The sequence below is a fragment of the Gekko japonicus genome, unplaced genomic scaffold (assembly GCF_001447785.1).
Source record: "Gekko japonicus isolate JY-2015 unplaced genomic scaffold, Gekko_japonicus_V1.1 scaffold1793, whole genome shotgun sequence".
NCBI classification, from domain to species: domain Eukaryota; kingdom Metazoa; phylum Chordata; class Lepidosauria; order Squamata; family Gekkonidae; genus Gekko; species Gekko japonicus.
In genome coordinates, this window is record NW_015165874.1 from 233,392 (window position 1) to 258,802 (window position 25,411).

Consider the following 25,411-nt stretch of genomic DNA (forward strand, 5'->3'; position numbering starts at 1 on the left):
GCCACAACTAAATTCTTTGGGTGGGAGAGATACTATTCAAGCCAGCTGAGTTATTTGAGAAATGGTGGGCATGTATAATGTTCTAAAATAATTAGAGCATCCCTCTTCCTTATCTAGATGCTTAACACCTTTTGAAAAACAATTTACCTATCTGTTACTCAATCTTTAGGTGAAACAACAGCCTAAAGGTCTTCTCAAAACATCCCAGTAATGAATGTACAACTGACCGAAAATAAAGTTTCAATTTTAAAAATGGTTAAATTATCCCAACATTTATGTTAAGTCAAACCACACCATTTTAAAACTGAATATTGAACTAATTGTTGCACCACACTGTATAACTCAAGACAAACTACTATTAAAACATTTTCATGGGAGAAGGATAAAGTTTACATTTTATTTATGTGTGAAATGCAATAAAAGTTTGACCATTCATCTTTTGGTCAATGTCATTAGTCAGCAGCTATGGTTGGCAAAAATGCAACACCACAGTTCATAAAGGTAATACACAGTGAGAATGTCTATTTCCTTTACTTTCTGGGGCAGTTTACCATAAAATGCAAGCAAATTGAATTGCCAACATTTTCAAAGAGAAAATACACTTTTTGTGGTAAAGGCATTCCATTCATTTTTTTTTTGTTTATAAAATCTTCTGTTGTTATAAGAGATCATAATGATGCAGCCACATCAAACCTAAAAGTCTAAAATAGTTTTATTTTATTTTTTGAGAAAAGCAGAAAAATATTGAAAATAATCTAAGTGCTCTAATGTTAATTATTGCAGATCTGTAGGATGAAATACAATTAAACTTCTAAATCATGGAGTTCACCATTCATATAAGCATTATGAAACTGGGAATGTAGACTACAAAGCATTTTAACTAAAACCTAACAATCATGATACCTGCCAGCTTGGGGGGGGGGGGGAGGACAAAAAGTTATGTTCACATACAAAGAAATTTACAATACTTCAATAAGGAAGTATTAATAATAGGTATTTTGCCTTTAAGTATTTTTTAATTAAATCTGACATTTAAATAGGGGAGTGAGTCTAGCAAGCATTGTCACCTTTCCCAAGGTGTAGTAAAAGGAAATGCAAAGAGAACAACGAAAGGAATCTTGTGAACTATTTTTAAGAGCGGTGACAGAATTGTATCTGTTTTCCAGAATGCACTACATTTGTCTAGCCATAATTATCCTAACATTTAAACTTTTAAGTTTATTTTGTCTACACAGTCTATTCATATTCCCTGCTGAAGTGCAATGGCTAGACTAACTAGGAAATCCCAATACGAATAATCTCATAATTATCATTCTCCCAAAAATATTCAGTGATACCAAACTAGGAAATGATTATAGGAAAGAAATCTTATGTGAGTTTTTTTGTTGTTTTTTGGCTTGTTTTGTCTTGTGTTAAATCTCAATGTAGCAAGTTCCTGATCTCAAATAAGCAAATAACCACCTGCCTTTTCAGTGGATGCCCACATCTAAGGCAATTTTAAAAGAATGGCGAGTAACCAAACGAATACAATAACCAATACTTGCTGTACCAGCTCACTTTTTTGTTATAACACAAGGCCTTAAATGTGTATAGGATTCCGCAGAACACACTCATTTCTGACAGACCTGTGCTAAAGTGCCAATCTTATTTCTACTGATTCTTTTAGCCAAATGTCTGGCCAGTTGTGGCATCTGGTGAAGAGTTCATCCCAGCTCGAGCATCATTTACATTCACCAAGGGGAACTCTGGGAATTCAGCACTTGTCCCTGGTCCCCGCAGGTTCACTTGTCCATTAGCAGTGTTAAACTGAGATGATATTCCAGCTCTTGTTCCATGGTACTGAGCTCTGAATGGCTGTTCAAAGGAGCCTATCTGATAAGCTTGATGAACAGGCTGGGCCTCTGCTTTCTTCTGAGAAGTCACCTGATCCAAGAAGTCCTGGGTAGAGGAAGAAGAAGAATGATTTGGCTCATCACCTGAAAAGGAAAAAGAGTGCTGGGAATCACCAACCATAAGTCCAAAATGAGACTTGTCTGGAGTTGTTCTTAACGGAGAGTTCATTCCTGACCGAAAACTGTTGACAGGTATAGAAGCATAGACCTGTTTGTCTATAGAGGAGAATGCTGGTTGCCCTGTAAGAGTCTGGTTGTCACTCACAAAATTAAGGCTTGGGTTGTTCAAATAGGCATCGTTTTGGCTAGTTCTGTCCAAAGCTTGCTGAAGAAACTTGGAATATTCCTGTAACATACTGGCTTTATCAGATGAGGAAGCTTGAGAGCTTGATGCAACAGTCTCCGTTTGTGTGACCTCTGATACTTCAGAAGAATTAATTGATATACTGGAGGTCACTTCCGCATCAGCCACGTTGAAAGCGATTTCATGCTGGCCATTCGCTTTATGGGAATAATGGTCCAACAGAGTTTGAAGTACCTCATCCGGAATGACGTTTTTGTCATGGTTATTTTTAATCTCCACATTCAAACCTGCTGTGTCCAATATGGATGTTGTGCTGCCTTCATCTATCACACTCGCGACAGCAGCCTGTGTGACTGAGGGCTGGGAGGCTATGGTGCCGACATTCAAGGCATACTCTCTGCTATTACTATTAGCTGCCTGGAGATACCTTCTTTTCTTTAAAAACTGCATTGCATCGTCATAGTTTGTGCTACTGTGTACGGGTTTACTGGGGCCTTCCTGTAAAGTGTCAACTTGGTCAATGTCAGCATTGCCTTCAGAGCCCAACAGGCTTTGTTTATCCACAAGATCGAAGGCATACTTTGAAACCTTGCTGTCTTCATAAGAGGCTAATGATGAAATGGTCTGACTTTGCTCTAGGGACTGTTTCAGATTTCTCTTACTGTTAACTTTCTTGAGCACCAATTTAGGCGGGTGTATTTCGCCAGAGTTTGGTTCTTGCAAGTGCCCTCCGCTGACAGAAGAATGCGGTAGCTCAACTGCATACTCAGCTACCATGTATTCATCCTTTATCTTAGCACTGGCAGCATACAAAGGCAAGAAATCATTCTTATCTTTCTTGTGCTCGGATTTATCTGTCCCACTTTCCTTGTCCGGCCCTGAAGACTTTGATTTCTCAATTTTTTGCCTTTTCTTCTTTGGCAAAGAGCTGTCTTTCAAAGGCATAGGGAAGCCTTGATCTTCATCAGATGTCAAAAGGCCAACTTTGGTGGCACTTCTGTTGGGTTTCTTGTCACGGTTTTCATGGCACATGCGTTTGTGTTTCAGTACGCGGTCCGTCCTTGAGAAAAACTGCAGAGGATATTTTTGAGTTAGAAAAAAAATCAGCAGCTTATTCACACGTTATATTGTAACATGATGAAGTCCTCATTAGCAACTTTTTGGACTTGTAATATACAACACCATGTTTCCGCATGGGATTAGAGGCAATAAAGCCATAATGCGGAGCAGGATACAGACAGAGGAAAAGCTTGAGAAGCAGCTCCTCACAATTGGGGGGGGGGGAGGGGGAAGGAGGAGATGAAAACACTTTGTGGGGAAGAGTAAGGCAACACTGAGGGGGGACCACATTTTAACACCTGGAAGAGAAAAATACATGGGGGTGGAGAGAGAAAACAGTTTAACTTCTACAGGGAGAAATGAAGAGATACAGGAAAGCAAAAATGGGGGGGGGGGATCTGCACCTCAATTGAAAAACTGGCTTCTGCCATGTAGGATCTATGGAATATACTGGAAAATCTAATCCTCTGTTTCACAGGCCAAGTACAAATGTGTACACTGGGCGGCGGGCAGGGAGAGTGTCACCTCCAGAAACTATAAATTTACCAACTAACAGCCTGTTCCCAGACCTAGGCTCTTTGGCCTAGAATATCTGCGATGGGGAGGACCTGTACTACCAGCAGCTGTATTTAGAATGCTCTTTGTTCAGTGTGGTCTAACACGGCTTCTGTTTAATCCCAGTAAACGTAATAAGATCTAGACATACCATATGTACATAGTTTGCACAGTATCCTACAATTTTGTTTCAGTCTTCCCCTCATGGAAATGGGCTTATACCAGCTCAGCTTCAGCATCCTTCAGGCTCCTAAAGCCCTGGTCAGATGGACCCATTAACTCCCCCCTCCCCAGTTTGGGACTTGCCAAAAGCCCTATGCCCCAGTTGGCTGTTCTGGCTCCTCTTCTCTCCCGAGTAGAGCTGAGAAGAAAGCGCAACACGGCAGTCTTCCAGCCACTCATTTTATCTCTATTTTAGAACCCAGGATAGGCCACAGGGAAACTACTACAACAGGGAAGGAAAAGGAGGACCGCGCTGGGGGTGGAGGTATACTGCATTAAAGCCGGAGAGGTGGAATTAAGGAAACTGTTTAGGTGAGGGAATGGAGGTTGTCTCCAGAGAATAGTGTGGCAAGAAGTAAAGATGGCTAAGTGGTTATAGAATTGCCATTGAGGTTTGATGGTGGGAGAGATGGAACATAAGGTGGTGGCTGCTTTGGGGGGGTCATCACCAGTGTTCCCTCTAAGCTGAGTTAGTGTGAGTCAGCTCATAGTTTTTTAGCCTCTGATTCACACATTTGTGTCTTAGCTCAGGAAGGGTGGCTCCAGAGCAAACTAATTTATGTAGTAGCCAAATCCCTCGCTCACAACTTTATTGCCAGTAGCTCACTAACTAGAATTTTTGCTCACAAGACTCCACAGCTTAGAGGGAACATTGGTCATCACATATAATTAACCTGACATAGATAAAATTAGAAATGCGGACATAACTGACCACGTTTCATTTTAATGTATTTAAAAAAAAATTTTTTTGAAAGCACCAGTCAGCCTCACTACGGCGGGTTAAGCAGAGTGAATCACTGGAGCAATGCTGTTTGGGTTATTGTAAAAAAACCTCTGAAAATATTAAGTAATAAAATGAACGATGACTTCTGATGTCAGTGAGTGTGACTGAATGCTTTTCCACACAGACCTTCCCTTTGATATCAAATAGGTCATATTACACAGAAACACATAAAATCTTTTAAATAAATGCAAACCATATTGCATTTTTGGCAAATATTTGGTGACTTATTTCTTTTTCAATGGAAAAACAGGTAATCAAAATTAGAGATATGGGTTATCAAGCTTGGTTGAAGGGGAGTTCAGTAGGGAGGGAAGAACCCTCCTCAAATCCCTAGAGAATGATCTGCACCCAGTTACCATGTCAAAAGATGTGCAAATTAGTTGTCAAATTCAAACAGTTTCAGTCTTGACATCTAGCCCTTTATGTCGATGTTAACAGGTCAATATTAATAAAATGCACAGGTGTCCTTTCTGCTTATTCACTGATACAACAGTTTTCTGAAACGTCCGAGAAAGGAGAGCACCAGACCCATAAGATTCCATCCAACCAGAAATATTTGTTCTTTGTGTCTTTCTTTACTATGTTGTAGAGAAAGATATACATTTTGTTTCTGGACTGAAATGCAGAACACTACGTTATATAGTGCTTAGAGTGTGGAACTAGGAATGAGAAGCTCTGAGTTCAAATCCCCAGTCTGTCATGACATTCATTGGGTGTCCTTGGGCCAGTCATGCTTCACATTCAACCAAGTTACCTCAATGGGTTGTTGTCATCAAACTGAGGCTACTATAAGAATCAGGAAAGCTGCCCTGAGCATTTGGAGGAAGAGCACGGTTGAAATGTAACATTAGATAACATTACATAACATTATAAAGGTAAAGGTTCCCTTGCTCGAAAGCCAGTTGAGTCCGACTCTAGGGTTGCAGTGCTCATCTCCGTTTCAAAGCCAAAGAGCCAGCGCTGTCCAAAGACATTTCCATGTCATGTGGCCGGCATGACTAAACACCAAGGTGCACGGAACGCTGTTACCTTCCCACTTAAGTGGTACCTATTTATCTACTTGCAATTTCTTGCTTTCAAACTGCTAGGTTGGCAGGAGTTGGAACTAGAGACGGGAGCTCACTCCGTCATGCAGCACACTCGGGTCTCGAACTGCTGAACTACCGACCTTCCACAGCCTGCAGTTCAGCGTGTAAAGCACTTAAGCCACCGCAGCTCCTAGATAATACATAATAGATATAGCTATCTAGATAGATATATCTAGATAGATATACATAGGCCCCGGTCACACGGGCAGGAAACTGCAGAGGAGAAGCGTGGCTGTTTGCTCTGGGGCAAACTACTGCGCAGTTACGTGATCAGACCTCCTGTGGAGGTACCGTGGAGGTTCCATGGAGGTTCCATGGCAAGGGAGAGGTGCCGATCACAGGACAAGCCAGCGCACAACGAAGAAGCGCGCGCCGCGGCAAATTTTTTTTTATTTTTGTGTACATGACAAATGCGCATGCTCCGTTGGGTGCGCATGCGCATCCACAGAGACTTGGACAAAAAAAACACACCTTATTTGCAAGGGGACATGGGCGGGCGCCGGATGCCACCGGAAACGCGATCAGACACCCGCCCTTGCCCCGCAGTTTCCGGAAACTAGTACCTCCAAGGTACTAGTTTTTTGCCACGCAGTTTCGGCTGGAAGCCTCGGTTGAGCCACGGGAGTGCTACGCTTCCCAGATGTGCTGGTGAGATCGCGCCCGGAAACTCCGGCTGTCTTCCGTCTCACTTGTGTGGCTTCTGTTACGTGTGACCGCAGCCATAGTAGATTATACATAGTAGTAAACTGGCTGGTCTCTGTGTGAATGTTTAAAGCAACCTGAGACAACACAAAGATTCCTATGTACTTAGAGGACTAATATGACTTTGTAAATTAACCAGAAGAAAAAGAAATAGACTTATTAGAATACCTCAGGCAGTAAGGAATGCTGACAGCAGTTAAAAGTCAGTTAAATTGGAAGTGGGATAAACAGAAGGGAGGGGAAATTAGCCTGGTGAAACCCCTAACAGTTTATACAGACCTGGAGAGAGGCACACTGAGGTGCATATGACCAGAGGGTAAATTCCCAAAAGTGCCTCATGGCCCCAGTCTGTTTGTTATATTGATGAATCACAATTATTTTCAAATATGAGAACAAGATTATTTTTAGAAATATCCACAACAAAATGAGTGACATTCAGAAGACAAGCATGTAATACTGACCAAATCAACGCATCGAATCGTAAAGCTTAATATTCACCTGGGGCACTCAAAATCATATTTATGAAACATTTTTCCCTTTAATTACCTGCAAGCAATATTCACACTGGTAAGGCTTCTCTCCGCTATGAGTCCTCTTGTGCCTTTCCATGTGATACTTCTGTATGAATCTCATGCCACATTCGTCACATCGAAATGGTTTTTCACCTAAGAACAAAAATTAACAAGACAATATATTGTTTAAATAAAATGAGCAAAGAGCCCAACAGCATACAGATCACCATAATGTTTATATTAGTAACTCTTACCATTAAAAACAAACTTACAACAGGATGCTGTGATCTACAAGCAAGAAAATAAGCTACGGGTCTGTTCTCAACACGAGTATGGCTCATCATCCCAAAAGATATATATACAGGTAGGAATCAAATATCAAACAAAAGACAAATGACAACATAAAAACAGAAGAGTGCAATATTCACAATGGAAATAATGGGGGTGGGGGGTGGGATGGGGAAATGGAATAGTATCCATTTTAATTCTGAGATGCAATATATACCTTGCTATTTCTAAAGAGGGAAAGATGGCATAAAAGTTTCTCTACTATATTATAATTTCCATGCTAAAAGTTTCAGACTTTATGTGCATCTTAAGTTAAAACAAAGCCGAAAACCATGTAATAAAAATACCAAATATCAGAAAACATGAACAAGAAGGCAATAGTGAGCAGCTTAGCAAAATCAGACATAACTCTCTAACAGATAGTAAAACCAACAGTAATAGCAGAAGACAAAAAAAGGGTGGAGTCAAATGAAACAACAACAAAAACTCAATTAAGAGTAGATTCAGCACCAGGCAGATCAATATAGGGAGACAAAGCCAGAGATGAGGGGCCAGCATAGAGATGAGAAGGCCCTACCTACCCCTGGTAACGACCCATTTCACATCTGCAGGTGAAGGCAGACACAGAGGAGACTTTTCACAAGATCTCAAGGGCTAGTTACATACATCTCACGCAATTTTGCTAAATATTGTTACTTGGTAATTAAAAAACGCAGAATGTACTGTAACTTGAGCCATTAATGAAAAAGAAGATAACTTTGCTGACCTGATGGCAATGAAGTCCCTATTCATACATTCATTTATTTATCCACTATGAAAAGAAAGAGAATCTTGGGTCTATGCATGCCCCTCCCCACCCGAAGGTGTCATCCAACTTGGCACAGTAGTCTACCAATCCTCTTTCTATTCCGGGACTAAAAGGAAGATAATGAACCCAGGGATCGGGGAGGGGGGAAATAAGTTATTCCAGGACAGGGTAAGATCAGTGAACCCAAGACTTACTTTCCTTTCACACTGGGAAGAGAAATAGTCTGACTGGGCAAAAAATTAAATACACAAAATAAATAACCGTACGCATTACTGATTACAACATTACTTTGGTTTTATATTCAAAGGTAACATTCTTAATAGGCTTTTCATTATTGCACTAGAGAACATTCAATGAAGTTTCCCTTTTAAAGACTAATGCTAAAAACAGCTAATTAAAATTCAGGCTGGCAAGTGGAATCTTTTTCATTCTTACAAAAATCTTTACAAATACATACATTTGTTACTAAATATCCTAGCTTGCTGTTATTTTTAAAGGCAAGTTGCTTTAAAGATTAGTTTTCAATGTAATCTTCATTTGTTATAATTTTCATTTTCTCATTTCCCTTCACATTTTATTTAAATAAAACATATTTCTGAAGCAAGTTATGAGTTATTCAATTTGTGTTCTTTGTCGGGAGTAGGGTTGCCAAGACCCCCGGGGGGAACCCCACCCCGACGTGCGTGTCACCCGGAAGTGACGCAACCATGCCGGGCACGCTGAGGGTGGGGCCATGATCATCCGAGGGAAAACTCTATGGTTTTCCCTCAGATGGTCGTGGCCCCGCCCCCAGCGTGCCCGGCAGCGTCACGTCACTTCCGGGTAACGTGTGTGTGGCACGCGTGTTCCAGACGCCGGACGGGAGTCCCCTGCTCGGAAGGAATTTACACTTGGCAACCCTAGTCGGGGGAGGGATAAGCAGGGAAATGCACCATCTCTGGAAGTACTGTAATACCAACATGATTTATGGGGGAAGTAAAGCAAGCTCCCCAGATCATCTCTCCATCTTAAAAAAATCAATTAAATCTGCAACTCTTGAATCAAAACCATATCAGAACAAATAACCATACCTGACTTTAGCCATAAAGCTGTGAAGCGATTGTTTTCCTTTGCATAAAATCATGATACTGTCTTATTCCAACCCATTATACATTAAGATGAAATTCCTTGCATTGAAGCCAGGTGGTCCCATTGATTTGAAAGTGACCGCATGGACTTTAATTCATGGGTTTGCATCAGAGTGCTGGACCCATATTCACATGGGCAAAAAGCTACTTCGGTTGGGAGACCACAAGAAGGAGGGTGAAATGGCCCCCTCTTCCCTTCCATTGCAGCCTTACAGCCCATAGTTATGCAAATTTACTCAGAAATAAGTTCTACTGAATAAAGTCTTACTTTTGAATAAACTTGCATAGAATCACATGGCTAATGTTTAATATTAAATGATGGATTAGGAATTTATACATTTAGACAAAGCAGATAATTCATAAAAATGAATCAAGCCAGGTTTGTTAGTTAACACACACACATAGTACAGTATATAATAACTGAAAAGTTTATTTAAGATAGCCCAGAAACCTTTATCCCGTTTTTTTAAGACTGGGAACACCAGCCCTGAGAAATGTCTTCCCCAAGAATGTAAGCACATCATTGCCAGAGAATGATTTAATTCACAGTGGGGCTAGCTCTTATCTGATTCCAACCCCCCTTTCACATTACGTTTCTTGCTCGCTTTTGTTTTCCTTAATATCTGATTCAGCACATGTACAATTTTGTTAATTTTTCAGTGTTATGTTTATAACCCCCAGGGGGTATAAAGCAAAAGATTCTAAATATACACACTAAAAACAAATAAAAACCAAAGACCCCCCCTCAAAAAAACCTACATTCAGGTTAATACTCCCCAAAATACAATTCAACAAAACCAAGAGAATGCGCAGCCATAGTGCTGACTGGAGTGGATCATAAGGACCATATCACTCCAGTCTTGTTCCATCTACACTGGGCTTCTGGGTCCAATTTAAGGTGCTGGTGTTGGCCATTAAAGCTTTATATGGCTTGGAGCGAGCATACCTGAAGGACCACCTACTTCCATATTAACATACACAACCGCTCTGGTCATCATCAATGGCCCTGCTTTGGGTGCCCCACCAATCTGAGACGAGATAGATAGCAATCCAAGAAAGGGCCTTCTCAACTGTGGCACTGATAATTCTGGAACTCCTTCCCCAACAATGTGTTCCTCTATCATTGTCTTCCACCAGCCAGTGAAGACTTCTGTTTGTTTGGTGTTCCTTCACTAATTTGTATTAGCCATCCTCCATTTTCGGGTGCTTTTGTGTATGTTTTAAATATATATATTTAAAATGCTTTTTAAATGTTTGAAATGGAAAGGCAGCTCAGAAATTTTAAATAAATTTTAAAAAATAAAATAATTAAAAGCTCTGGAAAACAACACCACCTTCTACTTCTTTTCAAAAATCTGCTAGTAGCAAACCTCTGGCATTCCATTTCACAGAGTGAGAAGTAAAACCGGAAAGGTCCAAGATCTGGTGGCAGAATAGCTGAAAAGTGGTTGGTTTGATTATTTTAAGTAGCACATCGGTTTATATGGCAGGCGACAGTCCTTCATGTACAAATTCCGACGCGACGTGTCTCCTTCCTAGCTGGGACGATTTGTAATCCACTAAATCTAATCAAAGTGGTGGTGGGGAGAATGACAATAAATCACCTGCATCTGTTTCCTGCAGAGGTTTACAAAAAGCATCTAGTAAGCCACAATACTGTGTCTGGTGGGCACAAGAGCTGAGTCAAATTGAAGTGATGAGAGCCGAAGTTCTAGGGTTACTAAACAAACTGAAAACCGGTAAGTCTGCAGGTCCAGATGGCATACTCAATGGTTCTTTAAAAACTCAAATATGAAATTGTTGATCTACTAATGAATAAAAGTAATACATTCAGCCTATGTACTGGATGACTGCAAAATAGCAAATGCGCTGGCCCATACAGCCTTGGCTGGCCTGACCGCTCTCAAAAGCTAAGCAGGGTCTCCCTTAGTATTTGGATGAGAGACCACCAAAGAATACCAGGGTTGTGATGCACAGACAGGCAAGGATGACTCCAAAGTAGCAAATGTCACACCAATTTTTAAAAAGGGCCCCAAAAGGGAACCATAAGAACATAAGAGACGCCAATGTTGGATCAGGCCAAAGGCCCATCCAGTCCAACACTCTGTCAACACAGTGGCCAAAAATACCAGGTGCCATCAGGAGGTCCACCAGTGGGGCCAGGACATAAGAAGCCCTCCCACTGTTGACCCCCCCCCCAAGCACCAAGAAGACAGAGCATCACTTGCCCCAAAGCCCCTATCTATACCTTGTGGCTAATAGCCACTGATCGACCTCTGCTCCATATGGTTATCTAATTCCCTTTTGAAGCCTTCCATGCTTGTAGCCGCCACCACTTCCTGTGGCAGTGAATTCCATGTGTTAATCACTCTTTGGGTGAAGAAGTACTTCCTTCCGTTCTAACCCGACCGCTCAGCAATTTCATTGAGTGCCCACGAGTTCTTGTATTGTGAGAAAGGGAGAAAACTACCTCTTTCTCTACCTGCTCTATCCCATGCATAATCTTATAAACCTCAATCATGTCACCCCTCAGTCGTCGTTTCTCCAAGCTAAAGAGCCCTAAGCGCCTTAACCTTTCCTCATAGGGAAAGTGTTCCAACCCTTTTATCATTCGAGTTGCCCTTTTCTGCACTTTTTCCAAAGCTATAATATCCTTTTTAAGGTGTGGTGACCAGAACTGCACACAGTATTCCAAATGAGGTCGCACCATTGATTTATATAGCGGCATTATGATATTGGCTGATCTGTTTACAATACCCTTCCTAATAATCCCCAGCATAGCATTGGCCTTCTTTATTGCAGTCACACACTGTCTCGACATCTACTACAACTCCAAGATCTCTCTCTTGATCAGTCTCTGCCAGTTCAGACCCCATCAACGTGTATTTATATTTAGGATTTTTGGCTCCAATGTGCATCACCTTGCACTTGGCCACATTGAACCCCATTTGCCATGTTGACGCCCACTCGCCCAACTTTGACAGATCCCTTTGGAGTGCCTCACAATCCTCACTGGTTTTCACCACCCCGAACAACTTTGTATCATCCGCAAATTTAGCCACTTCACTGCTTACTCCCATCTCCAAATCATTAATGAACAAGTTAAAAAGCAGTGGACCAAGTACTGATCCCTGCGGTACCCCACTGCTTACCACCCTCCACTGAGAAAATTGCCCACCTACACTCACTCTCTGTTTTCTATGAACTAGCCAGTTTTTGATCCATAAAAGGACTTGTCCTTCTATCCCATGATTTTTGAGCTTACTTAGGAGCCTTTGATGAGGAACTTTATCAAAAGCTTTCTGGAAGTCAAGGTAAATAATATCTATTGGATCCCCCTTGTCCACATGTTCAGAAACTGGTTAGCACATCGAGGAACAATGACTGTTGACAGAAAATCGACATGGCTTCTACAAAGGTTAAGTCCTGCCTCACCAATCTCTTGGAGTTCTCTAAGTAGGTTAACAAGCATGTGGATAAGGGCAATCTGGTAGCCACCATATACTTGGGACGATCATCAGGCTTTTGACAAAATAGCCCACCAAAGATTCCTGAGTAATTTAGCAGTCATGGATTATAAATAGCTTAAATGTTAGGAAGCAGAGAGAGGAATAAATGGACAGTTCTCACAATGGACGGAAGTGAGCAGTAGGGTCCCATAAAGATTGGTTTTGAGACCAATGCTATTTAGTTTATTCATAAATGATTTGGAACTGGGGGTGAGCAGTGCAGTAGCTAGATTTGCAGATGATACCATTTTATTCAAGTTGGTGAAATCTAAGGCAGATTGTGAAGACTGGGTGAGTAGACAACCATGTGGCAAATGAAGTTCAACGTGGGTAAGTATAAGGTGACACATCCTTGACCAAAAAAAATAAAAATCCCAGTTTTAATATATGCTGATGGGTTCTGAACTGGCTAAGACTGAGATTGAGAGAGATCTTGGGGTTATTGTGGGAAGAGCAATGCAAAGGTGTGCAGCAGCAGTGAAAAACGCAAACTCCATGCTAGGAATTATCAAGAAAGGAATTGAAAGCAAAACAGCTAATATTATAGTGTCCTTCTATAAAGCTGTGGTGTGCCTTCATTTGGAATACTGTGTGTAGTTCTGGCTGCTATATCTCAAAAAGGACATTGCAGAACTGGGAAAAAATACAAAGGAGAGCAGCCAAGATGATTGGGAGTTTTGGTGCACCTTTCCTATGAGGGAAAGCTGGAGAGTCTGGAAAAAACAGGTAAGGGGAAACCATGAAAGGTTTATAAAATTATGCATGGGGCAGAGAAAGTGGATATGGGGAGCTTTTTCTCCCTCTCCCATAATCAGGGGTCATTTCGTAGAAAAAGAGGTGCAGGAGCTCATTAGCATAACTTATTTGCATATGCCACACCCCCTGACATCACCGGAAGTGTGTCAGAAGGCAACACCCACCACTCAGGCTCCACTGGACTGTTTTGGATTGCTAGCTATTGGGGGGGCGGGGGGGGGATGTGCAGATCTGTCCTCGCAGAGGAGGGAGAGCTTATACCTGAATAAAACTTGGTCTTAAAGGTGCCACTGGACTGTTTTGGACTTGGGGGGCGGGGGCCGGGGCCGGCTCTGCAATTTACCTGGCTGCTTCTTGCTCTGACTGAGGGCTGCTGGGAGCAGGGGGTGGGGCTTGTTGCATGTGCCCACCCCCTGGGCTCTTTACTGCCGGAGCTCCGCTCCTGTGCGCTCCTGCAGGAAATGACCCCTGCCCATAATACTAGAACTCAGAGGCATCCAACAAAATTTTTGGGAAATAGGTTCAGAACAGCCAATAGGAAATACTTATTTACTCAACAAACTGTGGAATTCACTTCCAGGGAGGCAGTTATGGCCACAAGTATATAAAGCTTTCAAAAGGGGCTGAAGAGGTTCATTGAGAAGAGGTCCATAAATGGATACTAGCCATGGCGACTGAAGGGAGCTTCCATATTCAGAGGCAGCAAACCTCTGAATACCAGTGCTGTCAGGCAGCAGCAGGGGAGGGCCTTAGCCTCTATACCCTGTTTGCCCTCCAGAGCTACTGACTGGCCAACGGTGAAAATGGATGCTGGACTAGATGGACCACTGGTCTGATCCAATAATCTCTTTTTATGTTATGTTAATGTGCTTAGGCCTAGATCATACCAAACAAACCATCCCAGAAAATGTTCTAAAATAATGTTGCCATCCTACAGCTGAATTATGGTTTACTCTGGCCAAGTTCAATTCAGGGTGCTGGTTATTACCTTTAACGCCCTGCATGAACTTGGGGCCCACATATTTGAAGGACTGTCTCCTTCGATGTGTCTCTGTGTGCCAATCTGTTGATTATCCCACCACCTAGGGTAGCCTGTCTGGCATTCAAATCAAATCAAATTTATTACGGTTGAGACCAGCAAGGTTAAAATACACCTGGGACAACTAATACATAAAGATTAAAATCACAGCACAATTAAAATGTTTACTTCCCCCCTGTCTGGCATTAACCAGAGCCCAGGCCTTTTCCGTCAAGGTTCCAGCTCTGTGGAATGGGCTCCCTGAAGAGGTGATGGGGGCCCTGTGTAGAGATTTTCACATGGTACTGTATGGCCTCCCTGCTTGCAGGGCTTTTGAAGGGGTTTAAATGACAGGCATTTGGGGGGGGGGGTTGTACTTTGTGCATGTGTGTGTGCAGGGCTATTTTTGGGCAGGAACGCACAGGAACGGCTTCAGAGTTGGCCACGTCCACTACAGCCAAAACCTCTAAGTGCGTGGCTACAAAGGGAAGGCCTGGAGAGCGACCCCCCCAGTGACTCTGAGGCGGGCTGGCCAGGGGGGGCCTGGAAGGATCCCCATGCCTTCCTCAGTCTGTCCAAGGGCTGGCTTTTTTTTGGCGCCCTCCGCCCGCCGGGGGCCCGGCCAAGGGAAGGCATGGGGGTGTGACCTAATATGCTAATAAGTTTGTGCTGGTGGGTGTGGCCTGTTATACTAATGAGTTCCTGCTGGGCTTCTTTTACAAAAAAAGCCCTCTGTGTGTGTGAGTCTATGTGCCCATGCCTAGAAGTCATGGCGACTCTGGCAACTCCTACTGGGGCACAGAGGACATTCAGAGAAGTGGCTTGATAGCCTGCCTCTGGCCGCTCAGCCCTGGGATTCTCTGGAGGTCTCCCATCCAAATACTTGCCAGGGTCGGCCCTGCTTAGCTTCCGAGATGTGACAAGGTCAGGACTGGCAAGCATCTTTTAAGGGGGCAGGGACTTTGGGTTTGCTATTTTATCTTTCTTTTTAGCTATGGATGTTTTAACTGTCATTGTAAGCTGCCTTGAACAAAGAGGAAATGTTTAAATAAATGAATACATTTAAAGCCCTTCATGATCAGGGACCTACATACCTTTCCCCACATGTTCCCCAGAGAGCACTGCGATCAGGGTCCCAAAACCGACTGACCCCTCCCCGGACCCAAGGATGCCAGGCTGACTATAACCAGGGCCAGGGCTTTCTCGGTGGCGGCTCCTCTCTGGTGGAATGAGCTCCCGGAAGAGATCAGAGCCCTGCGGACCTTATGCAGTTCCACAGGGTCTGCAAGATGGAGTTCTCCCACCAGGCTTTCAATTAGGAGCCGCCCCCAACAAAGAACCCTGCTTCCTGAAGACATCGGAACAGCCTGTGCTAGCTGAATAAAGATCAGATCTATGGGCTGACCGCTAGGATAGAGTACTGAAGGTTGGCCGCCATCTTTTACTTCAGTGAATAATTTGATAATTATTAGCATTATAATGTTAGCAACTTTTAATATTGGATTGTTTAATATGGTTTTAGGATCATTTAAACTGTCTGTTCATTGTTTTTATTCCTTTGTAAGCCGCCCTGAGCCGGCTTTGGCCGGGAGGGCAGGGTATAACTCTTATAATAAATAAATAAATAAATAAAGTTATATTCCCAGTCCTGCAACAGGCAATACTTAGCTTAGTATTTGTCATTACTATGAATCAAGCCAGTTACTGTTCTTAAACTTGCTATACTTGGTGGTTTTTCTGATTACTAGTGTTCAGAGGGTATAGATTTCCAGGACTCAAAGCAGAATAAGTAAACACAACCCTAGCAAATTCAAGGCATATAAGCAGCTGCAAGAACCAGACTGGATTAACAAGGAAATCTGCATTCTTTCAGGAGAGCTTTTGTACCCAAGACGAATATCCTTATCTAGTAGTACACTGTTCCCTAACAACCCTCAAATCCCACAATGGTTGTGTCTGGGGAAATAACCCAGTTAGATGGATCAACACTGACGCATTCACTATCTATAGGTACACTCTGTAAATTCTTCTGATTCTGTACAAAAAGACTGTATAACTACTGGGTAATGTAACTCCCACAGCAATACTCCAGGTTACGAGATATAACAGAATGCTCACATTTTTATTTTGTTTAATGAAATTATATTGCTTATCAGTTGGTAGTAATAACTACAACATTTCAGCACCATTGTAAAGCACACATACACGTTTTAAAGCATAAATCAGATAAAATACAAAGAAAAGGGACAACTATACCAAAGTCCATTTTAAAACCATACAATTCCCATGGTCCCTTGCTGACCACCCTCAAAATCTAAATCCTTGCCCCAAGAGGTTTGCCATCTAAATTTCTACAGTGAGGAAGAGAGCAATGTTCTGCATATCTCTTAATATCATGATCTCAAAGATGAACTGAGAATACAACTTTCCCATTATCTCACCTGTTTTCTAAGTCTAGACAGGCAGCCTTGGTTACCACACCATTATTATGCAAATCCTACTCCTTGAAGAATTACAAAAGTTCAAGCCTCAGCATATTTCTAAAATGAGAGTTCTCCTGAGAATCTAAAAACTGAACAGGCTCAAAGAAACACAATTACTACATTGGGATTTGTAGTTACTTAACGTATTAAAATGAGACAACCTCTGATATAACCTGTCCGCCATTCACAGAGAACACTGCTGATATATACGAAACTGCTGGAAAGCAGGGAATAGGATAAAATGCTGCTTCCATGTAAGCAATGTGGTTAGTTTAAAATTCTCTGGGGACCCTGTTTGAAACAGAGCCAAACTACATGTTAGTTTCCCAGTAAGTTCTTGTTGCTCTAAAGAAATGTAGTCACTAACAGCTGCAACCAAGAGGAAATAGGATGGGGAAGAAGTATAGGACCCTAGTTGCCTGCTGGCCGTTTTTCTTCTCAAATTTCCCATCCCAGCTGCTTTTCCCTGGAGTGATAAAAGATAAGTTTTTCCCTGGAGTATAAAAGATACGTTTTCACAGCCTGAGGGGCAATTTTGAGCATAATAATTAATAGAATAGGGCCCCGGTCACACGAGAGGATTTGGGCAGGGAGAGGGACGGATCGGGGGCGGAGCAAACGGGCGCGATCCCACCGCAACATCTGGGAAGAGTTGCGCGCCCATCCCCGATCCGGCTCTTCTGACGATAATCCGCAGCAAAAAAGAACCACCTACCGAGGTGGTTCTTTCTGAACGGCCGCATCAAAGCCGGCCGTGGGATCGCCGGCGCGTTCTTCCGCCGGCGCATCCCTGGCTCCTGGCCGAACTGCGCATGCTCAGACATGCGCAGTTCGGCAGCCTCCTGTGGCTTCCTTCCTGGTCTCCCCGGCATCTGATCGTGCTGGGGAGCAATTGCACGGCGGCTCACGGGATCTGTATGATCCCACCACCGCGTGCCTATTTTGGTGCGGCTTTTAAAAGCTGCACTTTGCCCATCCTTTTTTCCCCTCGTGTGGCAGGGACCTAGGAAGGGAGTCAAGAAACTCTCCCCCTCCCCCACATTCTTCCATGGGCATAGACTAGCTACTTAAGTAGGTGGTGTGCTACAAAAGCTTTCTGCTGCATTGTGGCTTACGAACAAAAAAGGACATATAGTTCCTTCGGAGAAGGTACCAATGTCCACACCTACTGACTTGGCTAACACCAATGAGAGTCAGGTTTGAGGTCTGGAGCAGTGCTTGGATGCACAGTGTGGAAACTAGTATTTCTATTTCTATACTCCAGTAACAAACACTTCTGTGTTTCTAGTTTGGTATGGGAAATTCATTGACTGTTGCCTAATCCACCTGCTGGGCAGGATCAGCCCTGTTTTTAGCAGCAAATACAGAACGAAAAACATACAATATGGTGGATGGAGCCAGCTGTGATTGATGATGGTACATGCTATAAACACAGTAGTGCAGGGATCCTGCCATGCAATATTGCCATTATGCCTGTGCCTTTTTTCTACTTCTGACTGCATTCTCCAGTGGTTACTTTTGACTAGAAAATTGAGGTAAATCACACAGAACACTAAATAGCACACAGTTTGGCCAGCAGAGTATGAAAATTTTATCTTTCTTTTTTTTTAAAAAAAAAGCCTTCTAACCTTTTGCTGTCCTTTTAAGGTCACAGCAAAGCTTATTTTTTCAATATCATTATTCCTAACGTCTCTCTTTAAAATACTGATTTTACCACATGGATTTCTTTTCCCCCTTTATGCACCATCATCAGAAAACAACAAAATAAATCAGTGTATGCCATTTTTAAAGAAATTTATTTAATTAATCTGAGTACATTTAAGGTATTTTTCCTCAAATGACATTAAGAACACGTTTTAACCAAGAACACACCAAACCTCTGAGTGTTCTTAATGCACTGGAAAATAACTGTTTCTATGTCAAATGTTATCTCACTTGAGATGCAATTCACGAAGTGAAAAATATATTAGTATCACTTGTAAAAAAGACCCAACATTTATATGCAGCAGAAAGAAATCCGGACTTAAAGAGGAAAGCATGGCTCTGAAGGAATGCAGGAGTCTGGTATTACCAAAGTGAGTCCAAACACTGCCCCAAACCAGTGCAATAGTAAGAAAAGACATAAATATTATGTGGGTACCAAATAATTGTGACTATAAATTACTATGCATTGCTGTGAAGACATATTGTAATTTTGCTTTCTTGTGGTTCACATACACACACAAAGTACTAACCATTAGTAATTAGCAGATATGAAAGTTTTCACCAAGCAACACACAGCATTTGCAAACTCTGTTTTTCTGAAAAGGAGGCTGAAAATTGGCATCCAGCTCAAAAGGTTGTAGTTGTAAATATTTACAGTGGTAATGAAAGGCCATGCACCAAAATGCCAAAAACCCATTGAAGCCAAGCCTGTTTATAGAATGTGGTTTTGCAAAAGGAGAATTTTAAAATAAACCAATACAAAGGAACTATTTTTGCTTTAACATTTCTTCTATTTGTCTTGCTCAACCTCTCTAGTATAATTTTCTGGAAGTGATTTTTAAAGTGGGATGCAAAACAATACCTAGGGGGTTAGGCATTTTGGCCATTGTAGTTCTGAAAATGTTCTTCTAACTATTTATCCAATAGAAAATATATTATCTTAGAAGCTTTGCACATTTCAGTTAACAGTAACCCAGCAACAAAAAAGCAAAAGAAAGAGAGAGATGGAAAGAGAAGCAAAGCCGCAGTACACAGAAGTCTAAGTTTCTCTTTGACAGGAGGTCTGCACTGCATACATCAAAATAAAAGCTGCATATTCATCTCCTACTACTTGGTTGTGTTTAGGAAAAGTTGTTTATGCACACCAGTAAAGATACTCAAGGAGCTATACTCACCAGTATGAATCTTCTCATGTCTCTGTAGCAGGTACTTCTGTATGAAACGCATGTCGCATTGACTGCACTGAAATGGTTTTTCACCTTAAACAATATAATTCCACATCTGTAAGTTAAAAGCTAAAAACATTTGTTTCTAACAAATACTGTTGAGGAATAAGACAGTTGCTTATTGCAATCCAGCATGTGAGTGGATTCCAAACTATTTTAGCACAGAAAAGCTTACCTAAAAATGGTAAATACTACAAATCCTGTGAGCCTGTAATGCTGACAGAAAAATAACACTCAGAAGAAAATCAGCATTGCAAAATGCTGGAATATGACATAACATTTAGTATACTATTAAACATCTCTTCCAGTTATCCAGACTCTCATTGGCCAAATAAGAATAAAGAGCCTATCTGATAAACAAGGAAACACTAGAAACTGTGCTATTTGTGAGCATACTGTGTACAGAAAGTGATTCTGAAATTAATTGTAACATTACTTCTTTCCTGGTATTTTTGACACTTTGGTGCATGGAATACTTAAGATAAGATGCCAGGTTTCCTGCACTTTGGAATATAAAATATACATTAATATCCATTGCTCAGTGCATTGTTTAAGACTCAGTCGTTCTTCAGGTAACAGAAAAGACAACATGAATTCAAGCAGTACCTGTATGAATGAAGACATGCCTCTGTAAATGGTAGTTGGTTCTAAAGGCAGCGTTGCAATGGTCACAAATGTGAGATTTGGTAGTTTTCAGACCCAGTGATCCATCCTCATTTATTGTAAGGATCTATTTTGAAAAGGGCAACATTTAGTCTTACATTACCCTCTGAAGGATTTCATCAGATCTAAATGACCTCATGACTGAGAAAAACAAGCCACAATGCCAAATAGCAGAGAGATGCTGTTGACATAATCTCAGGTGACTATTTCCTCAAGTGACGCTTCTCAACATTATCTTTTTCAGATTTGCATAAATCTGAAACACGTGGATGAATATGAAAAATATCACACTAAAAATAAAATGCTTATCCTGAGGAGAAAATGGTTTAGAATACTGTTCAGGCTCCGGTAACTTGCCATCCTTCCATTATAGAAGGACCATAACATCTCATATACAATTATGTCCTGAAGGGAGTTTTTACTCAAATGGTCATAGAAAAGAGCAGAACTCTACAGAGACAATGAAATTTAGAAGACATGTTTTATCTATTTATTACCTCAAAACTGAAACAATGAGGGGTTTTTTTGTAAACGGATGTTGGTGACCAGAATTATATATGTGGTTATGCAATGACAAATGTGTACTTTTATCAGCTGTGCTTTCCGTTGACAACCTTAAGATAAGATGTACCATCGTAAGTTGAACATGCCACAGGCCTGTTATAACGTTGGATGGTCTTTTCTTACTGGATCATGTATAGGAAACCGCCGCCATCTGTTTGCACTGTTTGTACTAGCACTTTATGGAATTGTTTTATTATGAATTTTATGGCATTTATTGATCTTATTGTATTTTAACTTGTGTAAGCTGCCTTGAGCCAGTTTGTACCGGCAAGGCGGGGTATAAATTGGAAGTAAATTATAAATAAATAAATAAATAAATAAATAAATAAATAATGTTTCAGTCTTAATTACATGTAACAATTTGCAATTTAACTAACACATAATGTTTTCAGAGTCGTACACTTAGCAGCAGAAAAACTGCATCATTAGTGATCGTTGCCTCTAGAAGCAATCTAGTCTGTTTTGAAAGTCAGCTATCAATATGACTTCTGCCTTATTTCTCATACAGACAATAAATACACCCTCAACAACTTTACAGAGTTTCCTTATGCAGTGGAATGTATATAAATTTTTATGCTCCAGTTAGGTGAAGTTGCAAACCCAATACCAGAAAATGTCTCTTCAGTACCCAACCTGCTCCTTGTCCATGTTGTAACCTCTTTTTCTATACACTATTAGGAAGATTTGAAGGACAACGTCACAAATAGGAGAGCAGGTTTCTGCATCAGTCTCAAAATATGAACGATCCAGCCATATGGAAACAGTTGCTGATTATTGCTGCATATAATTTGCTTACTTCAGGCATGGCTAATAGGAACACCACTGGAATTCATAGGCTGCTAGATATTTACTAAATCTGTGATACCAAAGCTGCATTTCTCAGTGGAAACCAATGAAGACAACAAATCTGAGCCTGAATTTACAAATGTTAGTTGCACAACACGAAACCTAAAACAAATCAAAGTAATGTCATGCTGCAAAAATTCAAGTTTTGCTAATACATTCAGAGGTGTGCACTTGTTGAGTTTCACCAGAAGAAACTCAAGAAAACCTTGAAAATCGAGTTTTGCACTTTTAAAAATTGTTATATATTCTTTTCAAATGAAATGCCCATGGATGTAAGGCAATCACTTAATTTCAAATGTACACAATAATTAAGTTCAGCACTAATGCAAGTCTGATCAAAAACAAGAGTTATCAGAACCACTTTCTTATCTGATTAATCCTAATATCAGAGTGCCTACAAAAGCTGTGTTATTATTCATTTAACACAGTTTTCATCAATAAAATGGCACAAAATATTTGTAAAAGAAACTGCCTAAGAAGGCTGATATTAAAAGTATGCTGAATAGTCAACTTGTAAAAAGTTCAAAGAAACACACTATAAATATCTGTGGCAGTACTTTGGGATTGCAGTTATATGGTTACATGGTTTCCAAATACTATTATTTCCAAATACTAAAAAATCCTGGTAGATTACCAGGCTGCCCTTGAGGCTGATTTCCACCTATCACTGTCTTACCTTTGCTGGTGACCGCTGTTTCCTTTTCTTCTTTTTTTGCAAATCTAGCCCCTCCCGTAGTAGTTTTTTGTCCCTTTTTTGCTGTTCTGCTACGTCAGTAAAGGTAATTTCTTGTTTTACGCTTATCTGCTAAGATACCAAGTGCCAACATCAGATAACATATTAATTACATATGAGAGACATTTTGGGAAGCTTTTAAAATAATTGACTTATTTAATGCTGTTTTTGTGGGGGAAACTACTGCTATAAATTTCCTGTTTCTAGAGTGTTACCTTGATGCACTCGTCTTTCTAATACCTTTCAACAAAGATGCTCTTTTGTTACTATGTAATTAAACATTTAAAATAGAACTTTCACCACACGAGGCACTTAATAATCATCTCATTCATACCTCTGACGTCAACAATGCTATTCCCATTTTACAGTGGTAACTGAGTCAAGGAATAGGTGACACCTAAGATCACAGGTGAGCTAGCATACAGAATGACAGCTTAGGAAGCACTGTGTAACATAATAATTTCAAATAGATTTAAAGACCAAAGAAAATGGGACGGAAGCGTGGAACTGCCCTAATCACATAGAAATAGTGATTGAAGAAATTCAAGAAAGGGTCTGATTTTACAGCAAAGTGGTAAAAGGGTAAGCACCACCAAATCCTTCATCCACCTGTAGTTGAGAACACTGGAACATTTCTAGGGACAAAATGCTTGGGAAAAACAGCCATGGGGAGGTATATCAGTGGAAGGGGGTGGAAGGTTTACACTACTCATCCATGTGCCTACTTGTTAAAATAAGACATACCATTCAGCCTCCTCTTTCTACATGTTTGGAGTGCAAAGAATTGGTGCCAGGATATCTACTTTTGTTCTACATTTCCCAACTGGAACATGATTAATAATTTGGCAAAAAAAATTATATCTACTGTCAAATCTTGAATTTCTTCAATTACACTGAGAATTTAGGTTGTAATGTTACTAGTTTTAAAGCACTGCATTTACCTATCTATAGTTTGTAAAGATTTTTATAGTAAAGCCTTTTTGATGTAAACAGTATTTTAATTCACTCACAGTCCAAGAAGCATGTGTATAATTATCTTCTTGCATGTCTATAATTACCTTTGTGAACTCTACTACTTTTAAATGCACTTTAAAATGTTTTAAAAGTTCGGGAACCTCATCCCTACAGTATTTCTAAACAGAACCACAACCTTTCATAGTGGTTATCACTGCTCAAAGTGGAGGATGAATGCAGACACTCAAAATCAAATAAGCAATGTCTACAAAGTATATATATTTGCTATTAGAAAATGTTTCTTAGCCTTATTCTGCAACATTAGACATGATCATTATTATTAGGAAAAATAATTAAATGTTGACGTTCATTTTCTTGTAACACAGCACTCATCCTCTCCCACCTCTCCTTGTTGATGGTCACTAAAAAAAAATGAGATTCTGAAATGCGATCTGTCATTGATCATCACTGTAGAAGATGGAATAGGTCACTATGCGCCATTAATTTTTCCATTATAGTATGGATCAATCTCTGATTATGTGATTCTCAATCACATAAGACAATATCAGAAATTTAACAGATTAAAGGACTTTAAAGCCCCCCCCCCCAAAAAAAAGCTTTGCAAAGTAACACACAGTGCGATAGTAAGCAGAGTAATGCCCTTCTAAGCCCACTGACTTTAGTGGTCATAGGTAAAAGGTAAAGGTTCCCTTGCTCGAAAGCCAGTCGAATCCGACTCTAGGGTTGCGGGGCTCATCTCCGTTTCAAAGCCAAAGAGCCAGCGCTGTCCGAAGACGTTTCTGTGGTCATGTGGCCGGCATGACTAAACACCAAGGTGCACGGGACGCTGTTACCTTCCCACCGAAGGGGTACCTATTTATCTACTTGCGATTTCTTGCTGTCAAACTGCTAGGTTGGCAGGAGCTGGAACCAGAGACGGGAGCTCACTCCGTCATGCAGCACCCGGGTCTCGAACTGCTGAACTACCGACCTTCCACAGCCTGTAGTTCAGCGTCTTAACCACTTGAGCCACCGCAGCTCCTCTCTGTCTTAGGACTGCACTGTAAAAAGAGCAATCCTGAGCAAATCTACTAAGAATCCTACTTAGCTCTTCAAAATGGGGCTTACTCCCATGAAAGCATTCTTGATTGCACTGTAAAAAAATATATTACTTTAGTCTTCATTTGTTGTTCCTGCCATACTCTAAGGATTCATACTTTGGTAGAAGTTAATGATAGGATGTCCTCGACTGCAGGTGTACAGCAAATTACAGAAAATGCTTACAGGGACATTAACTGCATACTGAAGCCCTTGAGGAAGTCGGTCTTGTGCCTCCATCTCCTCATCATTTTTCACTGTCTCCTCATGCACCATGAGTTCGTCATGTGGTATCATTTCTTGTTGTCGAAGCTCACTTTCTTGTAACACTTCATCTGCAGAAAGAATGTCTTGGTGTGCCATTGCCCGGTCTTGAAGCACTGCTTCTTGCCGTTCCCCAGAAATGGCTGACTGGTCGGATGAGGCACCCATTCCAACCATATCCCTGGATGAATGCATTTGTTCTATGCTACCACATTTGAGAAACAATCCTCCCAGCTTATCTTCAATGTTCAT

The 25,411-nt window shown here is 41.0% G+C and overlaps 1 protein-coding gene across 3 annotated transcripts; it reads right to left on the reverse strand.

Annotated features, from left to right (window-relative positions):
- Positions 1-1,382: 1,382 nt before the first annotated feature.
- ZNF148 (zinc finger protein 148) lies at positions 1,383-25,411 on the reverse strand. Of its 3 annotated transcripts, none has more exons than XM_015411268.1 (6): positions 25,082-25,411; positions 22,787-22,912; positions 20,644-20,767; positions 19,987-20,070; positions 7,153-7,271; positions 1,383-3,267 (listed from the first exon to the last, which is right to left on the reverse strand). In XM_015411268.1, exons 1-6 carry the CDS (start codon positions 25,409-25,411, stop codon positions 1,663-1,665), a joined length of 2,388 nt encoding a protein of 795 aa, XP_015266754.1. In that variant the 3' UTR covers positions 1,383-1,662. The 3 variants fall into 3 exon arrangements, with proteins under 3 accessions (XP_015266754.1, XP_015266753.1, XP_015266755.1); XM_015411267.1 differs by having other exon boundaries at positions 22,787-22,915; XM_015411269.1 differs by lacking the exon at positions 19,987-20,070 and having other exon boundaries at positions 22,787-22,915; positions 25,082-25,381.

Bases quoted from the DNA above. Each gene is read 5' to 3' on its own strand.
- ZNF148 (XM_015411267.1), bottom strand. From the start codon at position 25,411: ATGAACATTGAAGATAAGCTGGGAGGATTGTTTCTCAAATGTGGTAGC. The intron at 20,768-22,786 runs GTAAGACAGTGA...TTTTCAAAATAG, and splicing joins AACAGCGGTCACCAGCAAAG to ATCCTTACAATAAATGAGGA. The intron at 20,071-20,643 runs GTACTGCTTGAA...ATATTGTTTAAG, and splicing joins GCATGTCTTCATTCATACAG to GTGAAAAACCATTTCAGTGC.